A 26,125-nucleotide genomic window follows, 5' to 3' on the forward strand; every position below is an offset into this window, starting at 1 on the left:
TTATAATTAGGTAAAATAATCGATCGAGAACAAGTCCAAGATGATTAGCAATGGCTTTGGACTGTTAATTTTGAAAATTCAGCAAAATTATGTGGACGTTCGTACAGAAGCTTCCAATCGATGGTTTAGTTACTGGTTTTAAATGTCTTTGGGGAACCTTCAGGAGCTTTGGCTCCAAATGGCACCTAACATGATACAGACCTATTGAATTTCCGCATGTTTGTCGCCGGAGTACTTTCAATTCCAGGCGATCAGATACCTTCAAAGAAACCTGAGGTTCTCGACCTCAGAAGGCACAAAAACATGCCACCATCTCTACTTGTATGGAGAACTCAAGATTTTCGCAAAAAACATCAATCCCCACAGACTTGGATTTTAGCTGCTTTACCAGCAAGTGCAACCCAGCTCATTCATGAAGCAGTTCAGTATGCTAACTAATTTAGGTACATTGTCGGCGCACAAATGAGAGGCTTTTCTAAAGTAAATATTGGGGGGCCGGTGGCCTCAACCGATCACCACCTCTGAACGCCAATGTCAGTAAGATAACTCATTTAAAAGGTGCGAAAAATAACGTTGGCCAATATGGTTGGAAATTATGTAGTATGTATTTGTCCATTTATTGGTTTTATAAGAGTATTTATTTTAAAAGAAAAGAAAATCAAAGTTCTTTTCTGTCCTTGAGGTTGTCAACAGCTAAAAGGTATTATTATAGTTGTCCTAAAAACTTCCGAAAGTTCAAGCAGTAAAATGAAAGATATAAAACTTTGATGAGCAATCAGGCTGGTTACCAAGGATATTGCATTTACCATCTAGTCCTCCTACTCTTTGATCCCAAGCATTTGAACTAATGATCAAGGTATAAGGTGATTTGAGCGCCATTTTGTCAATGAATTTGGTTCGATTACTATCACACGTCAGAGTACGCTCTCGAAATCATAAGTTACTTATAGGAATTTTTATAGATCATCCACCAGCACACCTCTTACACCTATAGTGAAATTCGAATACGCGACGTTTTATAAGAAAATTATCTGTACTTATCAATTAAACCAACTTACGTTGGTGTCATTTTGTCATCAATGACATACAACATAACTAAAAGCTTGTTCAAAGATTGATTGCAGAATATCCATGTGATGAAGTAGGCACTTCTTGTGTCTCTGTGCATATAGGTAAAAGTAGTCGATCAAAATAAAAGGTGTGGGGACTAAAGGACTGAATAGACTAAGTGGTCCAATTGCAAGGGCTAGCTTCACCAAGCAATGTCGAGTGGCATGGTGGCAGCAGAAATTTGAGGTTGGCAAAGTTTGGATGTGATGAACCTTTATTTTCTTTTGAGCGGGATGTGATGAACTTGAAAAAGGACAGTTCTTCTGGGGACCCAAGGCCTAAGTGGAATGAGGGCTTAAGGAATTGAAATGTGTCTCAGTAAAGACAACATTTTGGTGAGTTGTGTGATTGTATGATAACCCTTTACGTACTCAACTTTTCCCCAGAAAAATCGATGATCAATAGACAAACTTGGGACATGGTCCAGCATTTACTGTGGAGCGTGCAAGAAATACAACTTGCTTGATGTTCTGATGTACATCGAATCATCTAAAGATAAAGACAGATGCTAGAATATAACAATAGCATTATCATGTAGTGTTCCAAACTTTTTTCTTGCGTATCTTAACTGCTTTCAAATTACTCCTCTTTTTCTTTGTTTTTAGTTTTTTGTTGGCCAATTCATTTTGTGTGTCCAAGATCCCTTTTTTACACTCTCAGCTCTGGAAGGAGAGCTAAAACTCTTCTAGCTTTATTCATTTGCATACCCACAAAATCTTGAACGAAATAAAGGAATACTGTTTTCAGGAAAAATTCAAGGTGGAAGTCATTATCCTGCTACCTTGCCAACTTATGTAGATCACTTTATTTGTATGTTTGTCGACGCTAAAGTGATATAATTAAGCAAGATCCCATGGTATTTTTAGTTGTTACAAAATCCTAATAATTTGGATATGGGATACTTCTACACTTGTAAGATTATCTTTTGCTACATATATATATATATATATATATATATTGCTACACTTGCTATTTTAAATTTTGATACCTGCAACAGTAGGAACGATACCAATAAAACGATAAGATTATCTTTTGCTCACGATTCTACAAATCTAGCTTTTGCTCTCAAAAATAACTAGATAGTTTGATTTTTTTTTTTTTTTGGGTGTTAGGAGCTGCATTTGCACTTGGATATTAATCCGCAACATTTAGAGGGGTGGATTAACAACCACAAGGGTAATCCCAAAGGCTGTTTGGACACTAGGATCTAGAAGGAAGAGAATGAAAATCCATGAAAAAGTAGTAGCATATTATTTTGCATTGCACACAACTCCACATTCATGCATACATTTGCGACCAAACATGCTAAAAGACACAAGTCGGTGGCAAAGATAAGGGAACGAAGAATGAGAAACACAAAAGCCGGTGACAGTCAAAAAGATAAGAATTTACATGATTTGTGTGTACATATAAGTCAATTACACAAGGAGAAGCTTTCTTCAAAGGATAATAATCAATCCAGCTGAAAGACAATGAGTGTCTGTGTGCACTCATTTTCTGCGAGCAACCTGTCAAGGCAATGGTCAAGGCTATTTAATGATAGTGAAAATGAAAATACTGTTACACTAATCAATGCTCCGACTATGATCTTGATTCAAATCCAACCTTTCTTGTTTCAATATACTAATGACGTGTTATGCTCAATCATGAATTTTCAAAGCCCTTGCGGGACAAAATAAAGAAGCAACTTAAAGTCGTTGATACGAATTGATCTGGTTATAGTAAGCAATAATTGAACGATAAAAAAAATCTGCTTAAAGAAGTATTCCACATCAAAACGTTAAAATGAGTTGATGAATCCCAAAAATTGAGAATCTTCGCTTAATAAGTTACTTTCGCTTTTCTTAATCTTCCAGACGTAACACAGCAAAAAAAAAAAAAATTTTTTTTTGGACGACAAAAAGGTCATCTCTCATGCCACAAAGCCCACATGCATGAACAACAGTTCAGGGAAATCCACGTATCTGTATCATTGATGGAGAAGAAGCCGGCATTGCTGCATGTGTTAGCAGAAAATCCCATGTTATTGACCGGTCTTGTAGTGGAAGAACAGATGGTTGATATAGGAAGGGTGATGCTTCAAGGAACCATTTGATTTTTTTGTGCAGTGGAAAAGTTATGTAGGCAGCTGGGATATGCAGACAAACACATTTTGGATGGGCTGTGGTGCTTTGGGTTCAGTTATGTCATCTCTAACGCCATCGCTAACGTCATATCTAACAGGTTTAGACCACATATTGAGTTTTTGGGTGCAAATTTTTGTACATGACAGGCTTCAAAATCTAGCATGCAAAAGAAAGGCAGCAACGGTGTCACGATCTCATCTGTGGTTCACTTTCGTTTCATCCTTATCTAATCAAGTATAATGCGGGAGTTGTATCGAGAGAGTACTAGGCACTAATTTGTGTGTGTGCTTATCATGAACTGATTGACTAAGTTCTTCACTGCATCGATTGATTTCTTTCTCTCTCTTTTTTTTGGTGTAAAATTTCGTACATGAGAGAGGAACGTTACTCCCTTATTAAGAAAATAAAAAAAGAAGAAGAACATGAACAAAACATCCAAAAGTACAGGGAAAAATAAAAAACAATTGAAGAAAGAGTATTACTCCCTTATATCAGGACCTAACTCTTCTAAAGATGGAAACCAATTCTGTCAATGCGCAATTCCCCTTTAGCTCCTGCGTGTCAGTTCCGTAGTTCGACTCCTGGCCTGGCAGGTTTGGTGCAATCTTTGCTCATCACATCCCACATTACTAACTTGTATCAGTTCATCTTGCAAATACTCCTTCCCAACTTCCGTATCCAAGTTGATATAACCCAATGCATATGATTGTATTGGTCTCAAATTTGACTTGAAGAATAATTGAAGGGATTTGCTCTTAACTTCTTTTAATAATTGACAAGGTAGCCAATTGGGGTTTTGAAAATTTCGTTGGAAAAAGAGTAGGATGTCAAATCATTTCTTGATCATGAAGATCAATTATTAAGCATATAATCCTTACATTGTTGGTCATTCTTATTTATTCATTAATCATCTGCATCTTGACCTTAGCAAAATAAGTTAAATCGTCTATAGGGAAAAAAAATTATTGGCCTTTTGGCTTATCTACATAAATAGCACACAGTACACAAAAATAGTCCTCGTTAGTGAACTCCAGCTAGGGGGAGCTTAGTTGGGTAGCAAGACATGACACTATCTATAGCAACGAATTAATTCCTACGACTTTCAATAGCAGTTGTAATAAAACCTTAACATTTTATCTTTTTTTCAAAAATAAGCTAGAATGAACCTTACGACTTTTCCTTCTTTTTGTAGACATCTCAGGTCTATTACCAAAATAAAATGGTAGAAAGAAGCAAAACCAGTCTACGTTTTGGACACTCAATTAACTAATCTGAATTTTTTTTTTCCAGCAAAAATACGTTGTATAACCTACTCTATCCTAATCTAGGAAAAGAGGAGCCTAAGGAGACTTGTGTGTTAGGGGTTACTAGGTATACAGACCCAACTAAACCAAGAAAATACTATGACACAACCCTTAAATTTCTTTCGCTGCAGGTGAGGTTTCAAGGAGGGACTTCAGCCCCTCCCTGGTGGCCACTGAGCTAAGCTCAATGGTTAATTAACTAGTCTGGCTAAAACTTGTCTTTCTCTAGGTTCAATTAAATTCTGGCTTTTGCTACTTTATTTTGCACTGACAGATATGACACTCTTAAGAGGGGCTTAGCCTCTATATATATATTTTTAATACTAGTCGAGCACAATTTGGCTTCTCTTCCACTAGTCCCACTTCATAATTTCTTTCAACTAAAGCGGAAGAACAACTTAGCAATGTAATTCCGAATTTAGCTGCTTTAAAAAGTTATTCCAAGCTATAATAATTTCAGTCCACTGAGCCATTTAAAGATCATGTACTGGTGCTAGTTTAGAAGCAAGATATGAGAACAAGAGAGATTTGTAGAGCCCTAAATATAGTAAAGCTGCAATTCTCGTTGTAATTTAATTTTTACTGGAATGACAAAGGAATGATAAATGTGCAATTACTTAAAAGTAGCATAATTTGTCTAAAAAAGTTCAAGCAAACTGGTCGCCTTAACATGATAATATGCTGGTATAAGAAGTTGCAGACCATTGCTTTCTTGGCGCTGCTCTGATTTTGGACTATATTATTGTTCGTTCTTCCAAGCTGTACTAGTACGAACTGCAATGGTTAAAAGTTATTTACCCTGATAAATTCAGAGAAACCAGGCCCTTGCCAGATTCAGAATAGGAAAATAACAAAATGAAATGGAAGCCCCACTACCACAAAACTTTAAACAGAAAAGAGAAAAGATGAAGTGGTAGATTGTTTGAACAGCTGAAAGATAGCATGTACAGATTTTTGGTGCGTGAGTTTTGAACCAAATACGCTCTGGTTAATGAAGATGTATCCTATTACTCGAACTTGCCTCTAACTAGTTCAGCTAATACGATGCATATTATGCTAGTAAGTATTGCAATTGATTGCGAGTAGAAATTGGATTAAAGGTTTTGTTTTGCACTAGTAATTCAACTATAATTGCCTATAACCAGGCCTGGAGACATTTTTAACATATTTGTAAACGTTTCCTAGTTCCCATAGCAAGTCTAAGGCCTCTCCAAAGCTCTCCTCTCTATTTTAATTTTCTCTTGTAGCTAAATGACAAGAATTTTATCAAGCCATAATTGTTTTCAGTAGTAAGTTAAACGGCAATAACATGTAATATGCCTTTTTTGTCAAAACAATAACATGTAATATGCGATTGACAGTCTTTCTTATCTTTATTGTTGCCAATATTTTTTTGCCATTTGAGAATCTTTATTTATCAGCTACATTTAGGAAATTTAGGGCATTTGTCAAAGATCACATTTTCCAGAATTTTAAGACGTTTCAAGAATATGGCATACATGCTGATGCAATCATCTATGGGATTGTTTGTTCATGGACAAAATGCAACCAATGGAGTCATAGGCTGATGAACATAGAATTATTGATGTGGGGAACATAGAGAATATGGCGAATTTAATTGTCAATTTGGCAATAGGTACACTAACCTTCTATTGGACTCAATTTTCATTAATTTGAGAGAGCACCCAAAATAAATAAATAAAAGATGAAGGACAAACAAATTTTTTATTTCTCCTTTCTTTCTTTGAATAATGCCTAACGAGAATGGAAATTAAAAAGGGAGAAGAGAAGAGCATAATGGACAAGGGGACAAAAGAAGTAAAAGAGATTTTTTTGGGGGGGGGGGGGGGGGGGGGGTGAACGGGGTTAGCCAAAATTTAGAAGGCCTTCTATATTGGCAATGAGGTGAGTAAACATTCCCCATGAGCTAAAGCCAGGTAGTAGAAAATAATATGTATGTCGTGGCTTTATTTGTCTCATTAAATGCTGCACCATTCTCCTGATGAAGAGAAGTATCCACGGAATTTTCTTTTTCCTGTGTTTTGCGCTGAAGGATCTGTCATAAAGTCCATCCTTTTTCCCTTGAATATCTCATAGTTGATCTATTATGATGCAATAATTTAGATAAAATGGATAGTCCAATTTTCTGTGGACTGAGAAAAATGAGGAAATAAAAGATTTCATATAGCTAAAATGAATATTGGCACAAACTGACTCGATACACTGATTTTCCTTAATTTGGTTGGACTCGCATCAATGCTAGCTGGTCCCATCAAACCTCAAGTTCTGCTTCCAGTTTCCAACTTATAAGAACCATGTATTCTAAGTTACTATGCTGTCAAATCCTTGAGGCCATGTATTTGCACAGGAAAAATGTCATAAAAGACAGATTTTTGTGGTAAAAGTACAACAGTAACATTTTCATGCAGGCTATAAATATTGGAGCTTGAAGGTCCTGAAGACCACCACAATAATGAACAAGATGGCAACAGTAGAGGAGAAAGGTCGCCCAGTTGAAAAGATCAAGGGAGGAATGGTGACTATGCCTTTCATTTTTGGTAAGCTCTCTTCTTGCTGTTTAAGTTCTTTTCTGATCATTAAACTTTCAAGTCTGAACAACACTAAAGCTTTTGTTACTTTGATTACATTAATGATTTTGTTCTTGCAGCAAATGAAGTATGTGAGAAGTTGGCTGTGGTTGGAGTTGGAAGTAACATGCAAAGCTACTTAACAAAGCAGCTGCATATGTCTTTAACCAAGGCTGCTAATACTACTACCAACTTCTCTGGAACCGCCAGTCTCACACCATTGATTGGTGCATTCATTGCTGATTCATTTGCGGGAAGGTTTTGGACCATTACTGTTGCTTCAATCTTCTACCAAATAGTAAAGTCTCTCTCCCTCCCTCCCTCCCTCCCTCCCTCCCTCTCTCTCTGTCTCTCTCTCTGTCACAAACACACACACACACACACAGGTTTTTGAAAGCTTTGCTGTGCATGATATAATATGTATTCTTGTATTGTATTATTACTGAAGTTTCATGCAATGATAGGCTTGTCTTATCATATCAACTCAACTTAGTCAAAAGGTTTGTTAATTTGTCAAATGTCACAAGAAATAAGTTTCTTAGCACTCTATGACTTTCCATGTACTCAATTTGAATCTAGGATTGGAGAAATCCTAAAATTCCTGATTTCTGAATTGTTATTTAACAGTGAATTTGTATGTAACTTGTTCTCATGATTTGGTTCATTAACTAAGTTTCAACTTTACACATGGTATCAGGGAATGGTTAGCTTGACAACATCAGCAATATTACCAAAACTGAGGCCTCCCCCATGCAAAGTTAATGAATCAGTGTGCCAAGAAGCCAATTCTGGCCAACTTGCCATACTCTACATATCTCTCTTGCTAGCTGCAATAGGAGCAGGAGGCGTCAGACCTTGTGTGGTATCATTTGGTGCAGATCAATTTGATGAGGCTGATCCAGAGCAAAAAACCAAGACATGGAAGTTCTTCAATTGGTACTATTTCTGCATGGGGGCATCTATGCTTGTTGCAGTAACAGTAGTTGTTTACATCCAGGATTATATTAGCTGGGGATGGGGCCTCGGAATACCGACAGTTGCAATGGCCCTCTCAATTATTGCCTTCATATTTGGCTACCCTTTGTACAGAAACTTGGACCCAGCCGGTAGCCCTTTCACAAGACTAGTACAAGTCTGTGTGGCTGCCTACAGGAAAAGAAATCTTTCTATGCCCTCTGATCCCACATTGCTTTATGAAAATCAAGATCTTGATGCTGGAATATCTCTTGGTGGAAGGCTTATGCATACTAAACACATGAAGTAAGTCCCCTTAATTTAGTTCCTCTGTCTTTTATGTGATTGAAATTTCGGTTATTTAGCCATAATTTTTAGGGAAAGCATCAATTAATGAAAATACAAGGGGCTAGACAGGTTTTTTGGTGTTTGAACCCTTTTTTTTTGGCGATGCCTATCTTCTTCGACAGTAATTGATGGAAGTGCACACATCAAACAGAAACATGGGGCAGTTCAATACTGCAGACACAAACATGTGAATAGTATTTTAATTTGATGCATCATTATTGTACCAACAAACCATTTTTATTTGCACTTCTCTATATGTGTTTTTCATTGATTACATGGATGTTTAACTCTTGGGGAACCCATGAAAGAGAGATACGTAGGAGCGGTATTTTTCTTTCCATTAAAAGCATACTAGGTAGAGACAGTTTGTTCAAGGGTCATTTTCTTGCTTATACAGTATCATCATAAGCATAACTAGACAGAAATTCAATGAGCTAGCAGAGAAGGGTCAAAATAGTATATTCCTATTCCAAATTATGGAATAGCTAATCCTCATGATGGTACCATAGTTTCATTCCTTCCATAGAGTCTATATATGGTGCTTGCAAGAATTATAGCTAGGACCCTAATGATCATTGGTTCGCTTGCAGGATCTCATAATGGTAAAAATTAATTAATTTTCTTACAGTGGAATAATTCCTCCCATGGGCCAAACACTTCCTCTCCAGCTGCACACAAATACGCGCAATAGGTCAAAGTTTCGTTGGGACGTTTGAAATATGTTCTTTTGCTTACACTAGATGAGAACAAAAAGATGGTTACAGCAATATGATGCAGACCTCATGTCTTAGTGTTTATTATCGTTTTTGGTCCAAGAAGTTGCGTATAGGCCTACTAATTAAAGATTGTGGTTGCGACATCTTTATCGCTATCAACATGACACTATTGGGTTCACATAAATCAATCATTGATTTGTTCCACATGAAAGCTTAATGGCTTTTAAGCAATCTACAGCCAAGATACTCTAGGAAGCAAAATAGATGCTTTCTTTCTTCAAGAACAGGTTCTAGTTACTACCCACATAACTTTGCCCAACATCAACAAAATTGTTTATCTTTTATGCTAGCAAACAGATTGATTGTGACCTCTTCTTCTTCATTAGTATTATGTTAATGCCCATCAAAACCTGCAATAGAAAGCATGTCATTTGATCAGCCATTTCTGAAAATTTTTGTATGTTATTCGGTGCATTGTTTCGTCAATTTGTTCTTCAGCCTGAATCACCTGTCGGTTGCCGTTTGCCAATGAACTCAGCAGAAGCCAGAAATTTATTAGTAGATAACAACTGTTCCACATGAGCCCTCTTGGTTATTTTATTTTATCTTTTGGTTCAATCCGCAATATATTATACATCACATAATAGACTAATAGTTATACATGCTCGGCAACTGCCCTCATAACCTTTCGGCCGCGATTTGCTGCCAAAGGGGAAGAACATCTTTCCACCTACTGTCATTTTTTATGGCGAACTTTGCAAATGGCCTTTTCCATCCACATGATGTCCATTTGGTATTGACAGCTCTAAGCCTGATAATCATATAATGGAGGTGATTTCTCTAAAGAATATTTTCATCCCTAACTGGTAAATTATGATACGTCTATTTTCATCCCCTGTTGTTGTTGACGTGAAGATTGTATTGGGAAGCAATCTGTAAGAATTTCTATGAGTACTTAGGGTTCCGAAAACATGCTCTCACTTGTGATGATAATTAGAGCCGAATCTATCCAAATTTTCTTTTACAAAAAAAAAATGTGTATTTTCAAAGTTAAACAAAAAAAAAAAAAGAAATTAAAAGATAAGCTGAAATAGGTTCATCAATTTTAGACTTCCATCTTTTTAAAAAGAATAAAAAAATTATTAAGTAGGGTCATCTTTGAAGATAAACTTTACTAAAGGACATGGTAAAGACAAACCTTTGCTAAGGAAACTAACCACTGCCCCAATAATTCAAGATTTTATAGCGTTACTCATTTAGTGAAGCTATATTCTCAACATGTGTCTATAGAGTGTCTACTAATTCCTATCATGCATGCTTTCAGCTTTTTTTTTTAAAAAAAAAAAAATTATTTTTCAGTTTTTTGCAATTGTAGAAAAATGCTAGCATTTCTGAATCTTAAGATGTAGAATTCACAGAAACATTTGCTTTTCTTTGGTGATCAGGTTTTTTAGCAAGGCAGCAATTGTGACAGAAGAAGACGATCCCAAAGCACCAAATTGGTGGAGGCTGAACACAGTTCACCGTGTAGAGGAGCTAAAATCAGTGATCCGAATGGGACCAATATGGGCATCTGGAATCCTTCTCATCACTGCAGCTGCTCAGCAACACACATTTTCATTATCACAAGCAAAAACCATGAATCGTCACCTAACAAAAACCTTCCAAATCCCTGCAGCATCCATGGGTGTCTTCACCTTATCATGTATGCTCCTCACAATTGGTGTATACGATCGCATTTTGGTCCCAGTAATTCGTCGCTTCACCGGGCTAGAACGTGGCATAACATACCTTACCAGAATGGGAATTGGATTTGCCATTTCAATACTAGCCTCATTCGTTGCTGGATTTGTTGAAGTCAAGCGAAGACGGGCAGCTTTCGCGTACGGACTAGAAGACAAACCTCAAGAAATGATCCCGATTTCAGTGTTTTGGCTAGTTCCACAGTATTGCCTTCATGGGATGGCTGAAGCATTTATGTCAATCGGTCACCTTGAGTTCTTGTATGATCAAGCTCCAGAGAGCATGAGGAGCACCGCTACTGCATTTTTCTGGTTGGCAATCTCAATGGGGAGTTATACAAGCACCTTTTTGGTGTCAATTATTCACAAGTTCAGTGCAGGCCCTGATGGATCAAATTGGCTTCCGGATAACAATTTGAACAGGGGAAAATTGGAGTACCTTTATTGGCTGATAACATTGCTGCAAGTTGCAAACTTGGTGTACTACTTGGCATGTGCAAAATTCTACACTTTCAAGCCAATTCAGGTGCATGCCCAGGAGGTTGATTGCTCAGAAGAAGATGGGATCGAGCTAAGGAATCGTGTTTAGATACTATAATCTGATTTCAATACAATATTACATGCCGATGTCTTTTTAGTTGTTGTAGGCTTAGTAGTATTTATGGAGGAGTGCTATGAATTCCATATAGTTGTAGCTGACATGAGAACATGCAGGTGTCCTCCTCTGTTCTTCAAGTAAAGTTCTTTCTTTTTCTCCATAGAAGTTTCAATTTTTTTTTAATTTTTTTTAAAGAAAGAAAGAAAGAAAGAAAAGCTTGCACATGTTTGGGCCTTTGACAATATGCGATAGAGGCTTAAACTTTTAGAAAAAGAAAAGGTCCAAAAAAAAAAGTTTGCAATGGCAATATAGAGGGCCCAGAAAATAGAAGATCTGCTGGTGGGCTTATGCTATTACTCTAGCGCTCAATTTTCTTTCAACAATGTGGGCTTAGATTTTGCAAAATTTAAGCAGAAGGCAAAAGCAGTTCAGGGGAAAGCTGCCCTTTCTTTTTTATCTTAAATACCTAAGCCCCACACGTAAAATTAGCCCCCCATCAGCATATGACGTCTTATTTACATTAACTATTTTGGTTTGACTAGACTAACTTAAGGTGGGCTTATAAAAGTAATTAATCCAATTTCATTAGTTCTCCTCAAATTACCTCTTCTTTTTAAATCTCAAAGAAAAGATGCAAGAGAGAATTAGCAGCATGGGCAATTTAATTTTTGATATAAATTATTTTGTCTTCATCAGGTTTAGAGTTCAAATTCTATGTCTGATAAAAATACTCCATATGAGGATGTAGGGAGAAGTGAGAAGATAAAACAAAAATAATAAAAAGGGTAAAAATTATTTTTTACTTTACGAGTATTTTGATTGGATTATTTTAACGTCTTGACGAGAAGATAACACAAAAAAAATAAAAGGGTAAAAATTATTTTTCACCTTACGAGTATTTTGATTGGATTAGTTTAACATTTTAGCACTTTATTCCAAAAGGAATATACATAGAATATGACAAGGAATGCATACTGTTAAAAAAAAGTTTAACACAATAGGAATAACAAAAACGTGTACGATTATGGATTTTCAGCTTTGTTCTCCATCTCACGTCAATTAATCCAACACATACTTCCCTAATTATAACTAGTTTTGCCCAAAAAAAAAAAAAAAAGGAGCGGAGTATACACGCAATCAATCGGAAAGCTCCATTGTCAATCGTCACACTTTAAATTGTGGGGGAAACAGATTCTCTGTTATTTGGTATGTACCTAACAGTCAATACGCGCAACCTTTCTCAAAGGTTCGTTTAAGGTTATAACGACCCATGGCGCGCCAAATTTAGAATAGTGAAAACTCTCTTGGCTTCGTATTAACTACCTTCAAATTTCTGAAGAAACAACTGCATAGATTTGTAGAGTTTCTTGTAAGACAGAGCGCAATCCTAGCAGACTCCAAGAAACGATGGCCCCCCGCTTCCCTTCGTTCCTTAACACAATACAACGAAACTACAGACAAAAGTAAGCCAGACTCTTAATTATGATCACCAGTTTCTTGCTTTATACTCCACCCCACAACTTTTTCTTGATATTGATTTTGTTTAGGTATTTTTAGTTTATAAACAAAGGAAAGTGCTGATGGTTAATTGGATCTTATAATTAAGTTTGAAACACGTGGGATTTTTTTTCTTGTTTTTGAAGGACTAAGGAAAGAACAGGTTCAAGCAGTGCAACAACGAGAAGGAATACTGTAATGGAAGATGATGATGCTTTTGAGGATGCTGTTTCGGATTCAGAGGGAACTCCTTTATCTGCCATTGCAGATGCTTTTGAGGAACTTTCTCGTTTATTGAAGTCAAGGGGTCCTAATTTTGATCTTGATTTGAAGCCCTTTTGTGATGCATGTTCTCTTGTTTCCGTCCTCTTTGGTTCTTTGGGAATTGCCTTCAAATTTGCGGAGATGGAGTACGTGTCCAAGGTTAGCACTGTTTATTTGTTTTTATTTCTTTTTCTTTTTTATTTTTAGAATGGGAAGGGTAGGAAATACGAAGTAGGGAATAGAGACGGTAAGAATTGAACACTCATTCTAAAACGAGGGACAAAGACCCTTTACCATTGGGCCTGATTCTCTAAAATTATATACTTTTTGAGCATCTTTTATGCATGGATTTTTGGCTTGGAGGGATAACATTTGTATGTCTGAAATCTTTAATGCCTTATATATATGTATGTCATCCAAGCACAGGTATGTCTCTTGCCAGTATGATTTGTCACATAGGCAGAGATTTAGGATTAAGAGGGGCAAATTAGTTTAATTTGGTCAACAGAAGGAACAGAAAAAAATTGCTGGATCAGTTTCGTGTATGTAACAAATGAACAAGGTCTTGTTTTGACGCTTCCATCCCAGAATAAAATTGTATAAGCAATTACTGCAGAATGGTATTTGCTCTATTTTCTTCTTTTCTCCTCGAAAAAGTATACATTTAGGACTAAGAAATGAAAGAGCCACCTGATATAGTTTTCAATGGGGTGAACTTGGGTTCGGGCTTCATGATCAATGCCAAAGATTTGAATAGGAGAATTTACAGATAATATGCTTTAAGCGCGGAATCTCATGGTTGCTTGGGTTGTCACCTATTTGAGAGTAACTCTTCTTATACCAAGGGAAGCTTCCCTCATAGGAGGTACGACTGATTCTAGAAGATGGCAGGGCTTATGGTTTTTGGATGATTGCCAAGCACAAAAATCACAGCTTTTTTCTTAGGTTTTAATAGCAAAGACTCCTTTTAGCCCCTAATTGCAGTGACTTCTATTCTTCTATAGTGGGTGGAAACTAGTAAACAGTAATAATAACGAAATCAAATGGATCAAGTTGTTGATGTGCAAAAGATGGAGGGCAACGTGTAGCCTCTTCACTAATACTACTAGGGAAGAACTTTTGTGCATCTTTTTTTACCTCACCTAGCTCCATTCAGTTTCTTTATCATTAGCTCTGTACCTCAGAACTTTAACGCCTGAAATCTCCCCTCCTTTACCTGTTGCCTCATCCGCCAGGAGATGAAATGTTCTTTCAGAAAAGCACGTATCATGTATAGTCCTAATGATGAAACCTTCATTCTGTTTTCAGTAGTTCTTTTTCACCTCTCAGTGGATGTATTGCTGTCATTGCTCCAGGTACAGGATCTAGAGGATGCATCAGAGGACTATGGCACATTGAATAACATACTTGATTATGACGTTGAAATGGACACTGTAAAATCAGCTGGGAGCCTCTCACGTAACTTACGCAGGGTTAGGCAGGGCCTGGATCTCATTAGAGCTTTATTTCAAAACTTTTTGTCGATCGAGTATGTTTCTTTCCTCCTTATACATATTCATAAGCAAGAAGTTGACCCTATAACTAAATGGTGTTCATAGCCAATTCAGATGTGGTGTTGATGTTGATGTTCCTCATCACTGTACTGTTTCATTCATCTGTGTTTCAAAGTTACAGCAAAGAATAGGATATGGTATTGCGTGTTACTATAAAGCATCTATTTCTTGGCTGTGTTTATTTGCTTAGTGGCGGGCAAAAGAGATATAACTGTTCCTTAATTCATGAGTTACTATACATTCCGTTGTTTGTTATGAACACCGACAAGGCTCATTGGAAAATCTGGTTGATTTTCTTTGAAGTTCAGCATTGCGTTCATATTCTGATTAGCAGTAGGATTTTCCTGCCCTTATCTTTCTCAGCCACCATTTTGATGCTTCTAGTCATAACTGCTGCAACTAACCTGGCATTTGTGTTCCTCGTTGCCTCCTAAATTGATGGCCAACTTTACTTTTTAACTCCAGTGAATGTTCTCTGAAAGAAGCTGCTCAAACAGCTTATACAAAAGTTTGTGCACCATACCACACATGGGCAATCAGGACTGCTGTTTCAGCTGGTATGTGTGCCCTGCCGACGAGGGAGCAACTTCTGGAGAGGCTAAATGAAACTGGTGAGACATTTTGTGGCTTTTCTAGTACATTTCTAACACCTTTCTGGCATCCAAAAAAGCAGACATTTACTGTATTTATCAAGTTGGATCAGAGGCATTATGAATTTGCATTACATACAATCTATTCAAGTATAGGAGTTAAAACCAACGAATACAGCGAGTCAATGTAAGCACTAGTAGCCATTTCTTACCTACATGGTTTTACCCATCTACTTATAATGGTTAAGATGTCCTTGGTTCTGTCAATACTTGATATGGGTAGACTCGGCTGAATTACACAAAGTGCAGAAGGGATATAGTTGTAGAAAGAAATCATATCCCCATTGTGAGGAAATTAATCCATGATTAGTTCTTCTCGACAGCTTGCATAAGAAGTATGCAAGGAGTAGCCTTTTGATAGTGGCATCTGAACTGCTGCTTTTTCTCTTTTTCACTATGCACCGTCCAAAGACATCAACTTGTCCAAGTAAAACGATTTTTAAGTCCACTCTGCGCCAGATTCAAAAACTGCTTCTATAAGCTTTAGTAAGTAGAAATCAAATTTTAATGAACAATGTTTTCTTAATGTTGAATTTGCAGAAGAATCAGCGGAGCGGGAAATGAGGAGATACATCAATGCCTCACATCCAGTTATAGAATACATTGACAAGTTGTACATCTCGAGAAACATCAGCTTGGATTGGTAAGCTTTGATTCTTTTCCCGGGGAACCAGACCACTCATTTGAGGAGCAGCAAGAAGATTAACATATAGTTATGCAGTGTCAAGCAAGAGAACTTGATTCTTACAGTGAAGTTTCGAGTATTAAAGATCTATATACTTCCCCACCTTCTTCAAAAGCTGAAAGGAATCAGTTCCTACCGTCTGTAAAGCCGAAAGAATCCAAACAGTGAATAGCAGGAGGAGAAGTATCTAGCATGTTCAAACTTTAAATTTTGAGACCGACATTTTTTTTTCTAATTCTGACATATATTGTTACTGTTATTGTAACAACATTGATTTTGTAGATATCTAGGCAAATGTACATGGTAATTATGACTTTAACAAAGAAGAAATTAGCCAAATCATTGAATCCTACTTTTCAAGGGGTCAAGCCCAGTTGTCCCAGCACAGGATGATCCAAGTGATGACAGTTCATGTGGTATCTCTAATGATAAGGGTAAGGTTGAAGGACCATTTTGCAGAGCTGATGAACTTCATTTGAGGTCCCATTAATATTTTTTTTTCCCTGCCGCGTTTTTGAGGTCTTGGTGAATGCCCTGACAAATGCCAATTTCTGATACTGCTCCCTGACTGGTAAATTCGCTAAGCTCGATGCACTACAGAAACTAAAGCAAGACTGCAGAAATGCAAAAATGTCTTGGTGAGAAGCCGTAAGGAAATCCACAGTACGAAAACATGCTTCTACAGTCCATAATGCCCACGGTTCACTGCCCTGGGTTGGTAAAGATATGTAGTAACATTAATGCAATAAAGTTAAATATCACTAATTTAAAGCGCCGGCAACCCCGCACCCAAATCTGCACAAACCACCACTCCTCACAGGAGGGATTTCTTGTAAAGTTATCATTGTGCATCCGACTAAACGTTTGATACCATAATTAAGCAGTAATTCAACTGATCGTCATCAGACATGTAAATTTTCTTGCATTAGGGTTGCCATATGATCCTCCATAATAGATGCGAAGAGTCAAGAAGGACAGGGGAAAAAAATAGTAACACTAAATGTTATTATACCAACAAGTCTCAACAAATTGTAACATAATTGCTTGTATTCAAAAAATTGTCCTATTGGATTCACCAGTCTCTCTTGCCAAAATAGAAACAAATGAACTACAACATGCAAAAATGTCGCCAGAAACTATCGAGACTCCAAAGCAGCATCCTTCAGCTACCCTCATAAACATGTCGTTAATCTACAGTGTCAAGCTATCAGGGTTCTCAATAATCTTTGAGAAGGTCTGAAGAAAAGCAGCCAAATCAGCACCATAGATGATTCGATGATCAGCTGTAACATTGACCTGGAAAATGTTTGGAAACCATTCCAGTCAACAGGCACTCACGGAAATTCTTTCAGAAAGTGAGATGCTATTTATTCAGCTAGGTTCCATCTTTGTCACAGGAAGAGAAAAAAAATTTAAAAATAATTGAGTATAACTCGCAAATGAGGTCCATAGCTAAGGACCGTAGAAGATCACTCTGCAGCTTTCCATCCCAAGATTGTCAACCAAATTTTAAAAGCATAAACATTCGACACAAACCAAATGATGAATGTGCAAATCAGTTAAAGAAATGTATCAGGTAATGATCTTTTATAGTGTGGTAAAGTCTCCCAGCAGCTGTGTTCCGAGTCAACCCTCCCCAGACTTTTCACTTGTTCGAGCAGCTTCCTATACACCAGCCGAGTTTTACAAGCTCAGTTCAAGGCTTGAGCACATGAAGAAAGAAAATAGACATTTAGCCCAAAAGACAAGTTTTAGGTCATGCAGTCAGTATGGCAGCTGTTCTGATACCCACTAATTTGTCCTCGCCCAACTCAACAATGCACAACAGAAGCATAATACTATTTCTAATCTCCATGAATTTTTTTTTTTTTTTTTTGTTTTCTGGCTGAACCATAAGATTTACCTAATCTTGCCAAAGCCTATCAATGTATTACACAACGAGAGATAATTGAATTGCACAAGAAGTGTTGCTATTGAAAAAGTGATGCCCCCCTACAGCTTTAGAATCCTGCCATAAGGATTTCAAATTTCCTAGCACCATGACAAAGCTAGTTACTACCAACCTTAGGGAACACAAAATGTCAAGAATGGCCTGATTTACTGCTAAGTTGGGAAGCTGCTAAATTTTGCTGGTTTAATATTTGTTTCATCAGCAAAGAATGATCTGCACCTCTAATGGCTGTGAAATTTGCTTTATCTCTACAAAGTCAATATACTGAGAGAACTAGACTGCAAAGAGAATTGACTGAAGACCATTGAACGTGAAACTCCAAAATAATGGTTATCTCTATATAGGTAGGCAATGAATATTCTGCAAACGATACCATAACCATAGGTGCACTTTCTTTGACATATAATAGATATCACAGTATCTACGAGAAGAGGAAATGGTAATTGGCAAGTTCATCTGGATTCCAAATTTTGGTTGTCTGCTAGATATTATACAAAGTTTGCAAAAAGTTGGAAATGAATCCCATATGAGATTTAATAGAAAACTGAAGGCTGAATAAACATGGACTTGAAAGGCATCAAACAAGTCTCATTTAGCCAGACCAATATCCTTACAGTTAGCTTCTTGTCCAAAGCTAGTTAAACACACAAACAGCATTTGAAGTTTCATCTCAAGTAAAACAGATCCCTACTGCACCATAGCAACTATATGTAACACAGAAATCCATGAATCCTAAAGGACCACGTGAACCTAATAGAAATGGACATATTGCCAACTCTGGGAGAAACTTCAACGAACAAAAGCAATAGTGTCAAGAGTACTCAAATTAGTAGGCCCTCTGTCAAATGATATCAAATCTATAGCAGCACATATACATGCTAGCAACGCCATAAATAAAGAACAAAATAGAAGTTACAAAGAACAATCAATCAAACTCACTTGCATCTTATTTTTGACACTGAAGAATCCATCTGCATCAGCTACAACAGTAGGCTTTGATGCACCAACAGCCATAATAGCACCCTAAACATTTACAAACAAGGGTAACGGTAATAGGTTTTGCATTATACCAATAACATTACAAAATGGCTAGATTTGATAGCTAACCTGTCCTGGAGGAAGAATAGCATCAAATCGATCCACTCCAAACATGCCCAAATTGGACAGTGTGAAAGTCCCTATACTCAAAAGCAATCAACCCAATTTATCAGAATCCCCAATAGAGCACTTGAAAAACCACAACACTGAAGTTTAAAATACCTGAATTATATTCTTGTGGCTGAAGCTGCTTAGCTCTAGCCTTCTCTACCAATTCCTTCCACTTTTGTGATAACAAGTAAAGATCCAACTACATCATCACAGCTAAATCATGTTAACTAGCAGTTTCATGAATTATTCAACATTTCTTCCAGCTGAATGCTTATAACTAATCAGAACAACGATAGCATTGGGAACAACGATAGCATTGGTAACTGTCTTATTATCAGTACCTTGTCAGCATCTTGCAGAACAGGGGTGATCAATCCACCATTAATTGCAACAGCAACTGCGATGTTGATATTACTATTGTATGTAAAACTCTTTCCGTCTTTACAAGTAGAATTCACAACCGGATGCTGGACCAATGCCATTGCCGCAGCTTTCGCCAGCAATGCAGTCATAGTAACGCCCTTTTTCTTAACCTGATATTAATAAAATTTAAATCTTTCTCAAATCCCAGAATTCTAATTACCACAAATGCTACAAGCTCTTGAGTTTCACCACAATTTAATGAAAACAAAAAAAACAAAAACCAATGTACCTTCTCATATAGGGCATCAAGAGCATCTGTATTGATAGGATATCCAACCCGGAAAGTTGGCACCGTGAGACTCTCCACCATATTCTTTGAGACGGCAGCCTGCATTGTCGTAAACGGCACCACCGTTGCCCCAGGAATATCTGACAAGGCCGCTGGAGACGCAGCAGATGCTTTCACTGGAGCTGCTGCCGCAGCAGCAGCCACTGGAGCCGCAACTGGTGTGGGACTCTTGGCCGGTGCAATTCCAGCAGCTTTCTCCACATCCTCCGGCGTGATCCGCCCATACGGTCCCGTCCCAATTACCTTTTCAATATCCACCTTATGCTGCTTCGCCAATTTCTTCGCAAAAGGCGTCGCCACGGTCTTCCTCGGCCCATCCACCGGAGGAGGAGGAGCTGGAGTTTCAGCTTTTGGTGCAGCTGGGGATGCTGACGAAGCAGGAGGGGCTGCTGAGGATGGAGATTTTGACTGGGCTTTAGCTTTAGCTTCAGCAATCTCTTCCTCCGTCTCGGCCAACAGCCCAATCGGGGCACCCACGGGCGCCGTTTCGCCTTCATTAACAACAATGGCGGCCAAAATCCCATCATAAAAAGTTTCGACGTCCATGTCAGCTTTATCAGATTCGACTACCACGACGGACTCGCCTTTGGACAAGACATCTCCCTCGGATTTAACCCAGGAAACAATTTTTCCCTCGGTCATGGTGGAGCTGAGAGCCGGCATGAAGATCTCCCGGATCTTGGATTGAATGGCCGGGACTACTGACTTTTGCAGCTTTCCCTGCTGCGGCTTTAATGGGAGAGACGAGAGACGTTGGATTTGGGAAGTTGTGGACAGTGATGAGGAGAATGAGAAGGATGCCATTTTCTCGATGAATTCTCAGAAATGGGATGTTCGATTTTGTGATTTCAGGGAATGAAGGCGAGGTATTTGTGAAAATGTCTGAGTAGATTTAGTCAAAAAAAAAAGAGTGAAATTGGTGACGGGAAAGAGGAAGGAGTCGACGGAGAAGACGAGGGAGAGTTAGTTGATGTCAGCTTCGGATAGTCCGACGGGGAGCTTGAGTGTTAAACACGGGGCCCCGCCAAAAATGCTGCGGATGTCACTATCCTCACTAACTACTAAGTCCGGCTCGTTGGGCTGATTTGGGAAAAGAATGCTCCAGTTCAAGCGCTGTTAAGTTTGGGACGGCTGTCGATCAAATTCAAATCTCCAATAATCGATTGAATTTTGCACCGAAGTCATTGAATGAAACGGCTTGGTTTTAATTTTTAGGGTAAAAAACTTGGGGAGCCTCTAAACTATTGCTTTTGACTATTTTGGCTCCTCATTTAAATTTTATTTTTAATTGATCCTTAAACAATTAAACTATATACTTTAAGGACTTTTAGTCGCTTTAGTCATAAATTTGATCAAATTTAAAGGGCATTTTGTCCATTATAATTGAAGCATCGAGACCGACATCGAAAATCCTAAAAAAAGGAAACCTTTCAATTTCTTACACACATCATTAGATTTTCTTTACAAACCCTCTAAAAATTGAGTTTTACCCATAAGAAAAAAGCTTTGCACCATACCTCGCATGTGGTGTTTTTTCCGATCATTTAAAAACTTCACTGTCAAAATCTAAAAAGTTTTGCACCATGCCTCGCATGTGGTGTTTTTCCAATCATTTAAAAATTTCACTGTCAAAATCTAAAAAGTTTTGCACCATGCCTCGCATGTGGTGTCAAAATCTTTTGGATAAAACTCAATTTTTAGAGGATTTATAAAGAAAAATCTAATAGTGTGCTTAAGATATCGAAGGATTACCTCTTTTTAGGGTTTTTTATGTTGGTCTCGAAACTTCAATTACGAATGAACAAAAATGCCCTTTAAATCCAGCCAAATTTATACCTAAAATCACCGGAAGTTCTTAAAATGTGCAATTTTAATTATTCAAGAGCCAATCGGAAACGAAATTTAGATTAGGGGCCAAAAATAGACAACAGCAATAATTTAAGGGCTCCCTAGGCTTTTTACTCTAATTTTTATTGCAGGCCAACTCTTGTTTGCATTTCTAAACTTCTATCACTTTTTCATGGTGCATCCCAAATTTTAATTTTAGACGCTTAATATTTCAAATTCTCAATTTTGGACATTTTGTATCCTAAATCCTCAAGCTAGTCCTATTAAATCCAATAAGTGACAAGGTTAGCATAATTAATGAAATAAAAGAGGGTGCATATTAATAAAAATGTACCATTTTGCTCTAACTGCAATCCCATCGCTCATTCTAAGAATTTTCAGCACATTGACTGACATTGATTTGTGCAGCTTCAATCATTAATATTGTTAGCAAAACTAATGAAATAAAACTACACAAATTAATGACAATGCATTGTTTTATTCTACTTGCGATCTTTTGGCTCCTTTTGACCACTTTTAATGCATTGTCATTGATTTGAAGGATCTTGTGTATGGTTGATTTTGCTAACATTATCATTTTGATTGGAGTTAAATGTGACAATTTTAAGAGTTTAGAATACAAACTATCTAAAATTGAGAATTTACGGTGCATTAAAAAATAGAATTTAAGGTGCAAAAAGAGAAACAAATACAAGTTCGAGGGTATAAAACGGAGTTAATCATTTTATAATTTGAAAAAGATTAAGATTTTTTTTTTTTATAGAATTACTAGCTAGAGCTGAAATATGAATCGAGGTACTTGATATTCCGATTAACTTGATTTACTAAAAGTTTGTTGAAAAAGTGCCAAATTGGTTTGGTTTATTTCTCATACATGTTTCAGATATGGAGTTGGATAAAATTTCATGCGATTCGATAAATAGAATATGAATTCAATCTTTGCTAGATCATCTATATTATAATGTTGCAGAAAAATGAATTAATTGTTGAATTTATTGATAAATGGAAAAAAATATTTTAAAATGCAAAAAATGCTCGGGAAATTTACTCATAGACCTGAAGGCTTTGTTGGTTTATTCATCAGGTTTGATGGAAGTCAAGTCAATAAATAAATAAATAAATAAGCTAGTAAATCTTAACCCAATTTTAAATTCATTAAAATGAACAAAACAAGTTTCAACGTCAAACCATTGGTAGATAAGCAATTGTATGCTGTCCGTTCATCATCCTCTTCCTCCATCTCATCTCCTTAAACCATTTCCATTAGTAACGAGCCTTACTTCCCCGGTCCCCTAATCTTCATCTCAAATTTCTTTGCTAATTAAAAGGCCATTTGGTTCGATGATATATTCTATTGGTTCTACATTAGTCCGTTACCAGGTTTCATGAATCAACCAACAGATTGAGAGGATGAAAATTATTACTGCATATGTATATATATTTCCATTAATTAATCAAGCAACAAATTAAGGATAAAAATTATACATAGCATATATGAAATCAAAAACTGACCAGTCGTCCAATCAATGTGATCCACGTATGTAATAACGAGTAGACTGAAATCCATGATCTCCGATCAGACCACAACATGATGATCTCCTTCATTTCTATATTACAGACAGACTGACTCCAGACGTTAAATCGATACTAGAATTAGTTACTGGCTATAGATACATTGAAATTGGTTTATCCGTTCAGGCATATCAGAGTAGATGCAGATATGAAACTTGAGCAATGGCAGATAACGCCAGATAGGGCCATGCAACAAGAGCGAGAGTGGATGAGCAGCCGCTGTCACCACCAGCCGCTGGTCCAGGTGCACCACCACCCGTGCTTCCCCCACCACTGCCTCCTCCTCCTCCCCTACCTCCTCCTCCTCCTCCTCCTTCGCCTCCTTCCCCACCTCCTCCTCCTCCTCCTTCGCCACCGCCTCCACCTCCTCCTCCTCCTTCGCCACCGCCTCCACCGCCACCTGGTGCCCCTACTGATGATAGGAGGAGGCAAATGAGGGTAAGGACCAGTATCATTTTGACTAGCCGCTCCATTTTTTCTTCAGAGAAAGAGGGATTTGATCAACCCCACTTGATTCTTTGTTCTATTTATGGTACACCAGAGTGAATTTACCTCATTACTAAAAAAAAATAATAATAATAATAAAATTGCACGTCACACCTTAATTCTTCAAAATTACTACGTACACATGTCAGCCACTTGAATTATTTGTGCTTAAATAAGAGGATACGATCAGGACTTCCGGGCCTTTTGAGTCGCGGTCACTGGTCAATTATCATTTTTTTTTCTTGGCAGTCGATTATCAGCTTTAGCATTACGCTACTTGCGTAGTTTGAAACATCATCCTCAAAATGCTATTCGTTCCATGATCTTAATTGGGTCAATATCATCTACTATCTACTTACTGGTCAATGATCATGATTCAAGCCCGACACCATAAACTGATCAATCCTCATGCACGTAATAACAAATACTACTAGATTGACTTGCATGAAAACAAACTTAACGATGATAGCCTCCTTCGTTTATGCACAGACTCCAGAATGATACTATAGACCAGTTACATTTCCACTCAATTTGACAATTCAAGGCAGATAACGCCGGAGATGGCCATGCAAGAGTAAAAGAGGATGAGTATGCCGCTGTTTGTGGGACGAGTGGTGCCGCCAGCATCTCCTGCTTCACCTCCAGCGCAGGGGCGGAGGGGGCCAATTGTTAAAAAAAAAATTTCTAAGTAAAAAAAATTTTATTATTATGCTTTGCCCTCCCAAAAATTAATCAAAAAATTCACTTTGCCCCCCCAAGGCCCAAATAATAATATTTGAAAGTCCAAATAACAGAGAATTATTTTCTTAACGTATGAACTATGAATTGCAAAGAAAAGAAAGTCAGTTAGTTAACTTGGCAATTGACTGCTACAATTCTTCTTCCTAAGTAGAAACGTCAAAGTAGAAAATAGAAATGTCAAAGACTTGAATCTCGAAGAACTTTCTCCTGTGAAGGCTCGAAGAACTTTCTCCTATGAAGACCTTTCCCCGCTGGCTAAGGATTGTACCATTGCATTTTGCATGGTCTAGCCGTCTAGGTAATTTTTCTTTTAGCATTTGCTGAACCTGTCTTTTTTTTTTAGGATTGTACCACTGCTCCAGCGTTTCTCCAGCCACTGCTTCCACCACCCCCCCTGCTTCCCCCGCCACCCCTAGATCCACTACTGGTACCTCCTCGATCGGCTCCTGCCTCCTCCTCAGCCACTGCTTCCACCCCCACCCCCTCCTGGTGCCCCTACTAATGTTAGGAGGAGGCAAATGAGGGCAAGGACAAGCAGAACTTCGACTAGCCGCTCCATTTTTTTTTTCCCACAGAAAGAGCGATTTCTCTCCTAAGGTGATTTGATGAATCACTTATTCTTCTTTCCGTTCATAGTACACAAGGGTGAATTTTCCACATTATAAAAATAGCACGTCACACCTTAATTCTTCAAACTTACTACTTAACCATATACGTTCACTAGTCATCTTGGGGAGGAGAGATGATGTTAATAATTCCACAAGGTAATATGCTAATGAGTAATTTTCTTCCCCTTCTGTTAGGAGGAGGCAAACGAAACGAGGGTAAGGACGAGCATAACTTTGACTAGCCAGCTGCTCCATTTTTCTCCACAAGAAAGAGGGGTTTTTCTCCTAATGTGATCTGATCAACCGTACAAATTCTTCTTCAGTTTACGTACGGTGCAATAGGGTGAAGTAAGTAACTTCATTATATGAATGGCAAGCTCCGCATTATTTCTGGGAAATTAGCACGCAAGAATGAATTTGCACACGCCAGCCACTGGGATTAAAACTCTGAAGCGATGTTTGGTTCCAAGAAAACAGTGAGGAAAATGAAATGAAGTTGGAAAGAAAATTCTTTGAAAATGCGTCCTTTCTTAAGTTTGGCTGACCCCCCCCCCCCCCGCCCACACACACAAAAGAAAATGTTGTAGGTAAATAGTCCTGAAAAAAACACAATAATTGTTTTGTTTGGATCGTGGATTCTAATTTGTAAATGAAATTAAGAATAACATACGAAATTTCAAGATTTCCATAATCTAGCTCATACATGCACATACTTGAACCTAAAAGTGTTTCAATCTTGGTCAGTAGGCCAAGGTCTCATTAGCAAATATCAAAAATATTTCTAAGAAGCAAAAAATTGAGAAAATCATTCAAAGGGTTTCTCACATTTTGTCAAATAAAATTTTTTGTTCTTTAAAAGCATTTTTTGGAACATAAATGAACGTGGATCAAGTCACTTGTTTAATTACAACAAGATCTAGCCT

The 26,125-nt window shown here is 37.6% G+C and overlaps 3 protein-coding genes across 6 annotated transcripts; 2 read left to right on the forward strand and 1 right to left on the reverse strand.

The window, feature by feature from the left end:
• The first annotated feature begins 6,933 nt into the window (after window positions 1-6,933).
• LOC113717290 (protein NRT1/ PTR FAMILY 3.1) lies at window positions 6,934-11,651 on the forward strand. Its single transcript, XM_027242062.2, has 4 exons — window positions 6,934-7,098; window positions 7,209-7,426; window positions 7,826-8,388; window positions 10,592-11,651. The coding sequence occupies exons 1-4, from the start codon at window positions 7,014-7,016 to the stop codon at window positions 11,475-11,477; spliced, it is 1,752 nt and encodes a 583-aa protein (XP_027097863.1). The 5' UTR covers window positions 6,934-7,013; the 3' UTR covers window positions 11,478-11,651.
• A 974-nt stretch (window positions 11,652-12,625) lies between these two features.
• On the forward strand, window positions 12,626-16,474 carry LOC113717292 (ACD11 homolog protein). The gene is made up of 5 exons (XM_027242068.2): window positions 12,626-12,949; window positions 13,130-13,406; window positions 14,603-14,775; window positions 15,266-15,411; window positions 15,991-16,474. Exons 1-5 carry the CDS (start codon window positions 12,894-12,896, stop codon window positions 16,095-16,097), a joined length of 759 nt encoding a protein of 252 aa, XP_027097869.1. The 5' UTR covers window positions 12,626-12,893; the 3' UTR covers window positions 16,098-16,474.
• LOC113717291 (dihydrolipoyllysine-residue acetyltransferase component 4 of pyruvate dehydrogenase complex, chloroplastic) lies at window positions 16,289-21,129 on the reverse strand. 4 transcript variants are annotated; one of them, XM_027242063.2, is made up of 6 exons: window positions 19,888-21,129; window positions 19,577-19,768; window positions 19,347-19,434; window positions 19,194-19,264; window positions 19,026-19,109; window positions 16,289-16,749 (listed from the first exon to the last, which is right to left on the reverse strand). In XM_027242063.2, exons 1-6 carry the CDS (start codon window positions 20,749-20,751, stop codon window positions 16,558-16,560), a joined length of 1,491 nt encoding a protein of 496 aa, XP_027097864.1. In that variant the 5' UTR covers window positions 20,752-21,129; the 3' UTR covers window positions 16,289-16,557. The 4 variants fall into 4 exon arrangements, with proteins under 4 accessions (XP_027097864.1, XP_027097865.1, XP_027097867.1 ...); XM_027242064.2 differs by lacking the exon at window positions 16,289-16,749 and adding an exon at window positions 17,115-17,431 and having other exon boundaries at window positions 19,888-21,121; XM_027242066.2 differs by lacking the exon at window positions 16,289-16,749 and adding an exon at window positions 17,361-17,800 and having other exon boundaries at window positions 19,888-21,126.
• Window positions 21,130-26,125: the final 4,996 nt, after the last annotated feature.

Source organism: Coffea arabica, chromosome 11c (assembly GCF_036785885.1).
Source record: "Coffea arabica cultivar ET-39 chromosome 11c, Coffea Arabica ET-39 HiFi, whole genome shotgun sequence".
Taxonomy (NCBI): domain Eukaryota; kingdom Viridiplantae; phylum Streptophyta; class Magnoliopsida; order Gentianales; family Rubiaceae; genus Coffea; species Coffea arabica.